Source organism: Pogona vitticeps, chromosome 2 (genome assembly GCF_051106095.1).
Source record: "Pogona vitticeps strain Pit_001003342236 chromosome 2, PviZW2.1, whole genome shotgun sequence".
Lineage (NCBI taxonomy): Eukaryota > Metazoa > Chordata > Lepidosauria > Squamata > Agamidae > Pogona > Pogona vitticeps.
The window spans coordinates 302807235-302820109 of record NC_135784.1 but is presented as its reverse complement, the minus strand read 5'-3'; the positions used below and the strand labels follow the sequence as shown (position 1 = coordinate 302820109).

At 47.9% G+C, this 12875-nt stretch overlaps 2 protein-coding genes across 5 annotated transcripts in view; one reads left to right on the top strand and one right to left on the bottom strand.

The window, feature by feature from the left end:
• ZBTB7C (zinc finger and BTB domain containing 7C) overlaps nucleotides 1–12875 on the bottom strand; it is a 265388-nt gene that overhangs the window by 91433 nt on the left and 161080 nt on the right. The window lies entirely within an intron of this gene.
• On the top strand, nucleotides 1701–6211 carry LOC140703010 (uncharacterized). The gene is made up of 2 exons (XM_078384140.1): nucleotides 1701–2834; nucleotides 5442–6211. The coding sequence occupies exons 1-2, from the start codon at nucleotides 1824–1826 to the stop codon at nucleotides 6084–6086; spliced, it is 1656 nt and encodes a 551-aa protein (XP_078240266.1). The 5' UTR covers nucleotides 1701–1823; the 3' UTR covers nucleotides 6087–6211.

Genomic DNA, 12875 nt, shown 5'->3' with positions numbered 1-12875 from the left:
ATGGGTGACATGGGTAGAATTAGTTGGGAGTAAGTGTTCCGCCAAGTATTGAGGTCCTAAACCGTTTAGGGCCTTATATGTAAGCATTAACACTTTGAAGTCAATGCGGAAACGAATGGGCAGCCAGTGCAGCATGGCCAGAGTAGGAGAGATATGTTGGTATTTTCTCACTCCGGTGAGGAGTCTGGCCGCCGCATTCTGAACCACCTGAAGTTTCCGCATCAGCTTCAAAGGGAGCCCCACGTAGAGCGCGTTACAGTAGTCTAATCTAGAGATTACGAGCGCAGGTACTAAGGTAATGAGCGTCCCCGTTGTACATAGTAACAAGACCCTGGATGTATTCCTGTGCTCTCAGTTGATCTTTGGTACTGAATCAAAAAATATAGAAGACAAAGTGGGAAATTGGCTGAGATACAAGTTTTGTATCTCAGATGCAAAATATGGCTAATGAGCCATGGAAGAGATTGAGGCAGTTAAAGAGATAATGTTATTATTGTGCATAAATAAGAGGATTACTGTGAAGGAGTGGGACCCAGTGTGCCGTCCCCAGAAGAAGAAAGCCCGAAAAGCGCGAGTGGCTGTACAGAAGGGATACTAGTAGAAATAGAGAGTGAGGAAGAACTACAGGGGAGGCCTACCGAAGTGTGCTTGGTGGATGAGGGCGGAGCCGAGATGGACCTGATCATGTGGGAGGAGGTGAAAGGGGAAGGAGATTTTGCGCGGGAGTTCAGTTGGCTGGGAGAAGGAGAGCTGGGCAGATGCACCACGAGAGGGGTGCAGACAGATTGGTTAAAGGATGCCAAGAGCTTAGCGGACGGGTCCCCTGGTGCCCAGAGCTTACCAGTAGGAGAAGGACTGCTGCCTGAACCTCCCATAACCTGCGGTCGCGGTAGGACGTATGAACCCTTGGAATGGAGGGTTTCGGTCTTCCCGGTGGGCTACCATGGTGGGGGTCGGAGGGTTATCCGCCCGGGCCCCGAGTTCCAACAGAAACCCTTGGAGGGGGATTGGGCCTGCCACCCCTGCTGTGGGACCATCTGCGCCGTCAGGAGTGCACCTTTAAGAACCCCGACGGATCGCGAGCGGTTTGGCCCGGCCCCATGGTAGATGATGAGATGTGTCAGCCTGTGGTTAGACCAAAGAAATACGCCCTGTTAACCGATGATGTTTTGAAGGATCCGTTCGATCCCGTGGAATTGAGTGTTCATGCCAATAAAGTTGTTAGTTCTCGAGATTCGAACTCGCCTCCGCGTTTGTTTCCCGCCTTTACCACCCAACCCCCCCCGGCCAGAGACGAACCTCGTCACAGTGGCGCCCAACGTGGGGCCGGGGGGACGGAATTGGCGGGAAACCAAGAGGTGGACCGGTTGCGAGAAGCGATGGAGAGACAAGCCCGACTTATAGAAAACCTGACGGAGCAGCAAATCTTGATGGCCCGGCAGATGCGCGAGAGAGGGAGTGAAGAGGAGAGGGGCGGCAGGAATCTGGCTAGCGTCAGGGGCAGCCTAGTGGCGGGACCGGCCCCAATCCGAATACAGAAGATGACCGCCACGGATGACCCTGAGGCGTACCTGCACACGTTCGAGAGAGTGGCCACGGCTGCAGGGTGGCCACGGGACCAGTGGACTCTGGTGCTCATACCATGTCTCACCGGCCTGTTGCAGGAGGTGGTTGATACCCTGGGGGTTCAGGAGGCGACGCGGTACGACGCGGTGAAAAATGCTATTTTGAACACCTTGAACTTAACGGAGGAAACTTATAGAAAGAGACTAAGGGAGTTGAAATGGAAGCCAGGAACCCACCCGCGTACGGTCGCACAGAGAATGAGAGCGAATGCGATGAGGTGGTTGAAACCAGCCGAAAACGATGGTGACAAGCTAGTGGATGCGGTTGTGCTGGAACAGCTTGTGCAGTCCCTAGGAACCGGCGCGAAAAACTGGGTGCAGAAGAATAATCCCAAAACGCTAGAGAGGGAGATTACGCTGCTGGAGGACTTCAGCAACACGGAAGAAGCGAACAAGGAAGTGACCGCCCCCTGGGCGGAGAGGCAGCGACCACGAGGAGGAGAGGTTTCGCTTTCGACTTCCAACCTTACTGCGAAGGCGGGCACGGAGATGAGCGGATCGGCTAGAGCGCGCGGGAAAGGTTTCGAGCCGTTTGCACCCAAGCCTGTCCGGCCTATTACAGTTGATCAAAGGATTTACGCGCCGGGCACGGGCTGGAAAGAGGGCAAGGACGGACGGCCCCTCTACACCCCGGGAGTGGTAGGGAAGGACAACAAAGAGGGGAGGATCGTCTGTTATTCCTGTGGGGTTCCGGGCCACGTGAAAAGGAATTGCCCCGGGATTGATTGTTCGTGGGTGGGGCGCTTAACGCGCGCGGTGGAGACTAAGGGCCCGACCTCGGAACGATGGGAAATAGACGCTTGGGTGAATGGGGTGAAAAAGAGAGCCCTCATAGACATGGGATGCGGGACGACCCTGGTGAGAGATCTACCGGGCGATAAGACAGATGGAGGACTATCGGTGCGATGCATCCACGGGGACCTAAAAAAGTACCAAACTATGTGGGCTACAGTGAAAGTAGGGGACGACGAGAGACATATGAAAATCGGGGTCGTTCCAGGACTGACGCGTGAAATGTTGCTTGGTCGGGACTGGGTGGGCTCCCGCAATGTGGGGTCGGTTAAGGAAGGGCTGCAAGGGGATGAGGAGGATAGTAAGGATCAGTCCGATTTTTTGCAGAGAACGTCGCGGGAGCAAGTGAGAGCCATGCAGCAGGATGACGCGTCGCTGCGGGAGCCCCTGCTGGCGGCTCAGCCATCGGGAACCATTGTAAGAGGACAAAGGGGGTGGGAAATGGATAACAATCTGTTGTATTATGTGCATGAGGATGCAAGTAGGAGGTTGGTGGTACCTTCCAAGTGGAGGTCGAAAGTTATGGAATTGGCTCATGATATTCCCTTGGCAGGACATTTGGCAGAAGAAAAAATGAGGGCTAGGATAGAGCAGCGATTCTGGTGGCCGGAATTGCGGAAGGGGGTGAAAGAGTACTGTGAAACTTGCCCACAATGTCAGAAAACCCAAAGGAAGCCACCCACGGGGGCTGAGTTAATCCCATTGCCTCTTATGGATCACCCCTTTCAAAGAATTGGATTGGACATTGTGGGACCACTGCTTAAGTCACAAGGGGGGCACACTCATATATTGGTGATCATAGATTATGCCACCCGATATCCTGAAGCAGTCCCACTGAGATCGACCACAGCCAAAGTGCTAGCGCGGGAGTTGATGCAGGTGTTCACGAGGCTGGGGTTCCCCAAGGAAATACTTACTGACCAAGGCACGAATTTCATGAGCCAAACCTTGAAGGAATTGTGGCGCCTCCTGGAGGTGAAACCCATTCACACCGCCGTGTATCATCCTCAGAGTAACGGCTTGGTGGAACGTTTCAACAAGACCCTGAAAGGCATGTTGCGGAAATTGGTCATGGAAAAACCCCGACGATGGCATTTGTTAGTAGCTCCTTTAATGTTTGCCATAAGGGAGGTACCACAGTCCTCTACAGGATTTTCTCCATTCGAACTAATGTATGGGTGGAACCCCAGAGGTATTCTGGACCTGGTAAAAGAAAGGTGGGAGGAAGGTCCTGATGACGCGCGGATCACTATCCAACAAGTGATCGAAATGAGAGAGCACCTAAGGACAGCAGTGGGACTGGCCAAGGCCAACCTTGGCCAGGCCCAAGCCGGGCAAAAGAGGAGGTACGACCAAAGAGTGAAAGTGCGGGAGTTCGTACCAGGGCAAAAGGTTCTGTTGTTGATGCCTTCTGAGCAAGCCAAGTTGTTCGCGACTTGGCAAGGCCCGTATGAGGTGGTACAGAAAATAGGAGATGTCGACTATGAAATATATATGCCGGACAAGACTAAGAAGAAGGGTATCTTCCACGTCAACCTCCTTAAGGAGTGGAAAGAAAGAGAGGCGTTGTGGGGGGAAGTGGAGGAGCAGGAGTTTGGGCCAGAAGTTGGTTCTTGGGGACGGATAGAGGGCCGGTTACCTATTGATGAGACCTTACCTGCGGCACAACAACAGGACTTATTGCAGCTAGAGGGCGAATTCCAGCATTTGTTTTCAGGGGTACCCGGTGAAACACGGCTGATACAACATGAGATACACACTCCAGCAGGAGTTGTGACGAGATCAGGGAACAGAACCTGGCCGTACCATCTTAAAGAGGCTATCAGTAGGGAGGTTGAGGACATGTTGCACCTGGGTATTATAGAACCCTCGCGGAGCCCGTGGCGTAGCTATCCGGTGATGGTGCCAAAGGCTGACGGGAAGATGCGTCTATGTGTAGATTTCAGACAATTGAACGAAGTTTCCAAATTTGACGCGTACCCCATGCCCCGGGTGGACGACCTATTGGAAAAATTGGGCGGGTCAGTCTATCTGACCTCGCTTGACCTTACCAAAGGTTATTGGCAGATCCCTTTAAGAGAGGAAGACAAGGAGAAAACATCCTTTGTGACACCCCAGGGGCTGTACCAGTTCAAAAAAATGCCATTCGGGTTGCACGGCGCCGCCGCCACGTTCCAAAGGCTGATGGATCAAGTTTTAGCCCCGGTTAGGGATTTCGCGGGGGCCTACATCGATGATATCTTGATCTATAGTAAGTCTTGGGAAGAACATCTGGAACACATAAAACGGGTGCTCGGGGAGATCGAGAAGGCAGGGCTGAAAGTGAACCCGGATAAGTGCAAGATCGCGCGAAGAGGGGTACAGTTCTTAGGGTTTCAGGTGGAAGGTGGAAAAATACAACCGGTGTCCGATAAAGTAGACAAAGTTGTATCATGGACGGTACCCAAAACTAAGAAAGAGGTCCAGCAATTTTTGGGGCTAGCAGGATACTACAGACAATTTGTGCCCAATTTTGCGGAGGTGGCAGCTCCCCTCACGGATTTGACACGGAAGCGGAAAGGGAAAAGCATCCTATGGGGTATAGCAGAACAGCACTCGTTCAGACAGCTTAAGGAGATTTTGGCAACGTTACCTTCTAGGTATGCTCCGGATTTCAAGTTACCTTTCTGGGTGCAAACGGATGCCTCTGACAGGGGAATTGGCGCGGTCTTATCTCAAAGGAGAGATGGGGTGGAATACCCGGTAATGTACTTAAGTAAAAAGTTGAGTAACCGGGAACAAAAGTATGCGACAATCGAGAAAGAAGCCTTGGCGGTGAAGTGGGCAGTACACGCCCTAAGGTATTATTTGTTAGGGGCTCCGTTCATGCTAGTGACAGATCATGCGCCCTTGCAGTGGCTTAATCGCATGAAGGATACCAACGCCCGCCTGACCAGATGGTATCTTAGCTTACAACCATTCTCATTTCAGGTACAGTATAGAAAGGGGAAGGCACACACTAATGCCGACTATTTCTCTCGACAGGAAGGGGAAAAGGAGAACCTTCCTTGGAGGACGGCCCACTCAGAGAGGGGGGCGTGTGAAGGAGTGGGACCCAGTGTGCCGTCCCCAGAAGAAGAAAGCCCGAAAAGCGCGAGTGGCTGTACAGAAGGGATACTAGTAGAAATAGAGAGTGAGGAAGAACTACAGAGAAGGCCTACTGAAGTGTGCTTGGTGGATGAGGGCGGAGCCGAGATGGACCTGATCATGTGGGAGGAGGTGAAAGGGGAAGGAGATTTTGCGCGGGAGTTCAGTTGGCTGGGAGAAGGAGAGCTGGGCAGATGCACCACGAGAGGGGTGCAGACAGATTGGTTAAAGGATGCCAAGAGCTTAGCGGACGGGTCCCCTGGTGCCCAGAGCTTACCAGTAGGAGAAGGACTGCTGCCTGAACCTCCCATAACCTGCGGTCGCGGTAGGACGTATGAACCCTTGGAATGGAGGGTTTCGGTCTTCCCGGTGGGCTACCATGGTGGGGGTCGGAGGGTTATCCGCCCGGGCCCCGAGTTCCAACAGAAACCCTTGGAGGGGGATTGGGCCCGCCACCCCTGCTGTGGGACCATCTGCGCCGTCAGGAGTGCACCTTTAAGAACCCCGACGGATCGCGAGCGGTTTGGCCCGGCCCCATGGTAGATGATGAGATGTGTCAGCCTGTGGTTAGACCAAAGAAATACGCCCTGTTAACCGATGATGTTTTGAAGGATCCGTTCGATCCCGTGGAATTGAGTGTTCATGCCAATAAAGTTGTTAGTTCTCGAGATTCGAACTCGCCTCCGCGTTTGTTTCCCGCCTTTACCACCCAACCCCCCCCCGGCCAGAGACGAACCTCGTCACAATTACTTTGAGTGTGTTACAATTTATATGTTCTCTTATGCAACAGATTGTCAATAGAAAACTTTTTTTAAAAAAAAATCAACAAGATCCTGGATGCATTCCTGTCCATGCACCTGGTTGTGTGATGAGGCACAAGTCTAGGAACACAACCAGCCCCTTGTTAATCAGTGTCAATTTGCCATCTAGACTTGCATTATTTCCCTTACACAAGTCTAAACCACCAATAGAATTCTGGCCAATCGATAAGGGAGAACTGCTTACAACAATTTAGGGAAAACGGTATAGGAAAGTGAGAATACAAAGGGAAAAAACATGGGGGAAAGTATGAGCTGTTTGTGCAGAAACCCCACCACCACCACCACAAAATTGCAAAATTTTTGTCTCATAAATGGGACAGAAATGAATTACGTTTGTAAAACGAAAAATGTGGATGAAACTTATATTACATGAATCAATCTCCATTCCTAGCTGCTTGCTTGGCATTGGCTGGTCTTACTTTCAGAGGCGGAGGAGAGTGACTCTGGCTGTCCATCAACCATTTCATCCCATCCCCTTCCCAACAGCTCTGGAACAAAATAACGAGGTGCACACTCTCTGTGTTGAATTTGATTTGACTAGAGTAAGGTCACAATGTAACCATGGATCTAAGGAGGGGTAGTTTATTGAATGGAAGTTTACTTTGGAGTAGAATTTGGATCCTGTGGGAGTAAAATAATGGAGTAAGAACTGATCTAGGTGACCTGGGAAAAGGTCATCCGTGGTCTGCAGCTTCAGAGAGATTGTTGCCAGTTAAAGAAAGCATTACTGGGCTGAGAAATGAAAAAATATAACTCTCATAATCTCACCCAACAGGGATAAAACTTGAAATCTTTCACTCTTGCCTCTAAAGTTAAAATAAGTAAAGATTTGCATCCCTACCCTCCTACTCTGAGGAGATCACTGTATTGATCTAATAACTTTGAACGCAGGAGCTAACCATTTCTTAAGGACCTATCCTTGACAACTTCCCACATTCATTTTCCCATTTTACAGGCAGGGAAACTGAGGCCAAGAAAGAACAGTTTGGCCAAGGGCATACGCATGCCCACACACAGAGACACACAGACACACACACACACAGACACACACACACACACGTTTCATGGCTGAAACAAAATCTGAACTCGAATCACTAATGTTTTGTCTGTCACCCCAAACGCCTATTTTCACACCATTTAAAAAGAGCCTATTGTGAACTTTGGTTTACACTGCCTCTCCACATTTGCTGCAGGAAGCCAGCGTAGAGGAAGCCCCCTGACCTCGCCCATCCCACGGTTACTAAAAATATTAAAAAGCCCTTGTGGCGGGCACTTTCCCTTGTGGCCGTAGGGGTAGTCAGATAATTGCACAGGAGATGCTGCTGCTACGGCTAGAAGATGGCTCTATATAAGGCTGCCACCATCCCAGGACTTCCCCTCTTTCAATTTATTTATTAATAGAAACCAAACTTTACCTTTGCAAATGCACCAAGGTCAGCCATGATATTATGTGGTCATTTCCTCAGCTGTGATTTTGTTATTTTCAGCTCACTGGCTGTGGGTGTGTGACACAGAGAAAGAGCTGGGCCAATTCTGATTACACATTTGCTACATATATACCCCAGGAAATGGGAGCGCAGGATACCTACTGACTGACTTAGATTTATATTCCACCTTTCTGCCTAACAAACGACTCAAGGCGGCTCGCGTTCAAACTGAACTGAAAATGCAATTAAAGAGGGGGGAAAGAGAATATCTTAAAAACACCATAAAAGAAAACACAGCAGCCATCCTGGTTTAAACCTCTCATAGGTGGGCATCTCAGCCAAAATCTGGGCACACAGTACAGGGTGCACACATGCACAATGCAATTCCTTCATCTCTGTAGTCAGTGGCCAGAACCCTGCCTGCCTCAGGAAGGGAACTTGCTTAGCATCCCTTGATGGGAAGTCCCCTATCCTTGGTCCCTCTCAAATACGCGTACGCCTCTGAGTCTGGCAGGATAGAAATACAAGTCTCCCACGAAAATCCGAAAGTTCAAACAAATGGAAGAACGTGCATGTGTTTAGACATATAGTTTTTAACTGTTATACGCCGCCTGGTGTACCTTTATGGGGAAAAAGGCAAGATATAAGTAAGTAAGTAGGGTAAGTAAGTAAATATGGTCCTTGAGATAGGGTGGACCCATGTATATAATTATCATCTCAGAACTGGATCACTGAGTCCAGTCCCTCTCAAGGAGGCACAGCAGGGAATCAAACTCCCAAACTCTTGTCTTCGCGGCCCAATCCAGCAGTTCAGTGATATACACCAATTTACTCCCGGCAATCTGGAAGACTTTATCCAAACTTCTAATTTTAAGTGCCATCATTTAAAAATGCATTAAGAAAAAGCAGGTTTGATGAGACATCTAAATCAAGCTGGGCATAGTGATGCAAAATATGAAGTTTGTCAACATAAATCTGTGCCTGAAAACTGGACACCATTCAGTGTTTTCATTACAATGGATTGTTTTGCCCTGCTTAAGATGGGAGATCTGTGGATGACTGCATTCACTATATGAGCCTGACCAAGGTTTGATTTGCAAACAAGCCGAAATATGACACTCTCCGAATTCTACTCTGAAACTCATTGCAAGCTAGGTTATTTTATTTTATTTATTTAGCCAGACACTTCTCTAGGCAGTTTACGATAACCAGTTTGGCTCAGACTGCATTTTGCTCCTTCCAAGACTATTCATGCAGTCTAAACCATTCAAGCAGGAGAAGCCAATGGTACTTAAAGAGTAGGACCCCATACCGAATCCTGGAAATACTCTATGGACACTTTCCTTTCCCCTCGGGCACACCGCAGTGTGTACTAATCACTTTCTCTTCAACTCCCAGCAGATCCTGGCACCAGGCATTTTATCAACAGTGTGCAAACAATGTCGCCCTCAAAGTAGACATGGATAAAATGGCACCAGTTCCATATTTTTAACTAAGATGACATGACCAGGTCATCAGGAAAACAGAGGGACCTAATAGAAAAGTCTATTAGCATAAAAATGACTTTCACTGATTAGGGAGCAATAATTGATTTCCCAGCAAGACCAAGCAAGATTCAGAGGTACAAGCATCCTCTGCTGGTTAAAAGGGTCCTTCTGCTTTTGCTAGCACAGAAAGTCAGATGCAGCTGGCAGATCGAAGGTCAGACGTCTCAAGGAGTAAATTGGTTTAATGTGGCCACAGATAGCCTCAGCAGAGAACCTAATAAATATGCAGTGAAATGGAAGGAGGGGAGGCCACGGACAAGAGAAACAATTACTCTGAAACCAGGATAAGAGCCATCAGTGGGCTCAAATTAACTGGCAGGAAGAGTTTTATATCCTAGCAGAAGACTTAGTATTCATAGCAGGTGCAGGGTCATCGGCTATAGGGGCTGAGGTTTTTTATCTGCAAGCAGGACTGACAGAGGTGTGAATCGGCTCCCAGGATGGAGGGAAGTGGGACAAACACTTCCATCACAGCCCTGCTTCCTAATGGAATAATCCATGTCCTCAAGACATCAAGGACAACTCGCTTCCACTAACAAAACCGTGAGTGATCCCCTTGTTCCTGCATGGCTCGGGTGGAAAGAGTGACTCTCCTTTCAGCATTTGTTCACAGCATCTCCAATATGTCACTTGTACCATGTCAAACATGTCGATCGGATGGAGGGTCGCTACCAGGATGGCAGATTTTCAGGCTGGGTTAAAACCTGAGGCCTAGGGATGTGTCCTTGTGGTGCCACGGGGGTAAGTCGTTCAGCAACGACTGCAAAATGACACGTGACAGACAGACAATAGGGAGTCGCAATGACAAAATAAAAAAACAATGAAGTAGCACCAGCAAGCGTCTGCCTCCTAGAATCCATTGGGAAAGATTTCCAGACTTATGCCTACAGTGCCCCATGGGAAGGAGTGTTTTGTTAAACCAAAACAGTCTGTTAAACCAGAGGTGGCCCAGAAGTAGATCTGCAGCCAGCATTGGCTTCTCTGGATGACCTGCAGTGAGTCAGCAAGGATTTCTTACTCTCAAAGGGAAGAAAAGCAAACAATAATGGCATTCCCAAACAAGACTCCCTTAAAAAGATTGAACAGTTATCTTTAATCTAGCCTGTTTGAGAACCTCTTGAACGTCTCGGGTTTTTTATGTCACTAATCAACCAGGAATTTTAGTTGAGAAGGCCTTTTGGGACATTCCTGTTTATAGCCCTTTGCTTGGATTTGCGAGTAAATCAATCATTGCTCCCCAATCAAAGTCATCCTCTTTGAATGCCCAACAGGATCATTTGCTTTTGAGTATGCCTACATCATTACTTTGGCCATCTCATGAGAAGAGAAGACTCCTTGGAAAAGACCTTGATGTTAGGAAAGTGTGACGGCAAGAGGAGAAGGGGACGACAGAGGATAAGATGGCTGGACAGTGTCTGCGAAGCAATCAACATGAAATTGACAGAACTACGGGAGGCAGTGGAAGATAGGAGGGCCTGGCATGCTCTGGTTCATGGGGTCACGAAGAGTCGGACACCACTAAAACAACGACAATATCATTCTGCACCACAAAAAGAAAAGCAGAATCCAAAAGGCTAATCTCAACCTATAAATTTACTCTGTAAAATGCAAATGAAGCCAGCTGGCTATAAAATGTGGACCAGAAAACCTTTCCAGCATTTCCACTCACAGTATGAGAATCTGGCTTCCTCCACTAAAAGCAAAAAGAGGAAAGAAATATTCAGGAAAGCCAGAAAGAAGCACTTTCGTGATCTAGTGACGGCCATCAATATAGACAGCTTGAAAAGGGAAACAGACAAATCCGTGGGAGCTTCCAGCACCTACCAGTGATTGTTTATGGAAATTAATTCTGGTTTCAGGGGCTGTAAGCCTTTCGACACCAGTTACCAGCATAAACAAGACTGGCCCTATCTTTAGGCAGGGTGAGGCAGCCGCTGCATGCAGAAATTACGGGCATCATGAAAGGAAGCAAATTATTCGTTATTTAACATGCAATTATTGGATTTTTACTGTCAGGGAGGGAGAAAAACCAATTATGGCATCTTCTACGACGTCTTATGCCAACATAATTTAGGTTATGGAAAGGCCCACTGTCCTTTATTGCTTCAGTTCAGGCAGCAATATGTCTTGGGCTGGCCTTCCGGAAAAAAAAAAAAGATGCTCAAGAAAGAAGTTGCTACAGGAATAAATCTTGGACTGGCCTTAAGAAGAGTGGTTTAAAAAAAGGGAGAATTCTTTTTTAGTTTCTCATTCCACTTTCTTTCTTTCCTGGGTGAAGCTGTTTTGGTGAGTCCCCTAATGGATCTGGACACAGGTGTATCCAGGAAACACAGGCTGATCATTGTTTATGAACACCATTTGTGAGGATTGCACACAGAGAGCAGGTGGGAAGAGAGAACTGTGTTCTTCTATTCACACAAGAGCAACACCAGGTGATGAAACTCTAAATAGGCCTCAGGTGAACAGTGGCACTTCCCACTTTTTAATGAATACCCGTCGTGTTTGATATTTATAAGCAGCTATGGCTATTGTTTGTACGGCAGGATTTTCTTCAAAATGGAAAAGCGGTGAAACTCCTTCTGATCAGAGATGAATACATGAATGGCTTAGTTACAACAGGTAGGGGCTGAAATGTTAGAAAGGGGAATGGATTGTCAAGGAAGAAAAGGCAAATGTATTTTTTTTTTAAAGAAATTTTGCTTCACAGTCATTTCTTGCATTCTGAAGGTCTGGGTCTCTATTCTACAGACAGGGTACATATGAGCTTCTTAAACCACGGTTTTGTGTGAACTTCAAAGAAGGCAGCGAGCAACCAAGGACTATCTATTGTACAGAGAGTGCATGTCTTTCTGCCAATGGAGGCTGGAAAATGCTAGGCAAGAAAAAGAGTAACACAGCTGCTAATACAACTCATATTCTTTTTTATATTATATTTTTGTTCCTGGCGAAACAAGTGTATCACAATTGTAGAAGGAAAACCAAAACAACGTGTTTCCTTGTATGCTGCAATAATACACGTTAAAAATGCAAAATAATGTTCCTGAAAATAGTATCTGTTTGTTTATTCAAGGACTAATTCCTGTTTTCTAGATTATGTTCTCATAATCCTCAACATTGATTCCTCCTCCTCACCTTCCATCCCAATTATTCAAAACATTATAGAAGAAAATCTGCTATCGAAGGGTCAAAGATCCCAACATGTCTTTCTCTGAATGTGTAGGTTAGCTTTCCAGCTTGTGGTGCTGGAGGAGGCTCTTGAGAGTCCCCTGGAGTGCAAGGAGAACAAACCTATCCATTCTGAAGGAAATCAACCCTGAGTGCTCACTGGAAGGACAGATCCTGAAGCTGAGGCTCCAATACTTTGACCATCTCATGAGAAGAGAAGACTCTCTGGAAAAGACCCTGATGTTGGGAAAGCGTGAAGGCAAGAGGAGAAGGAGACGACAGAGGACGGATTGACAGGGTCATCGAAGCCACCAAGATGAATTTGACACAACTCTGGGAGGCAGTGGAAGACGGGAGGGCCTGGCGTGCTTT

Bases quoted from the DNA above. Each gene is read 5' to 3' on its own strand.
- LOC140703010 (XM_078384140.1), top strand. From the start codon at position 1,824: ATGAGAGCGAATGCGATGAGGTGGTTGAAACCAGCCGAAAACGATGGT. The intron at 2,835-5,441 runs GTAAGAGGACAA...TTCTCTCGACAG, and splicing joins CTCAGCCATCGGGAACCATT to GAAGGGGAAAAGGAGAACCT.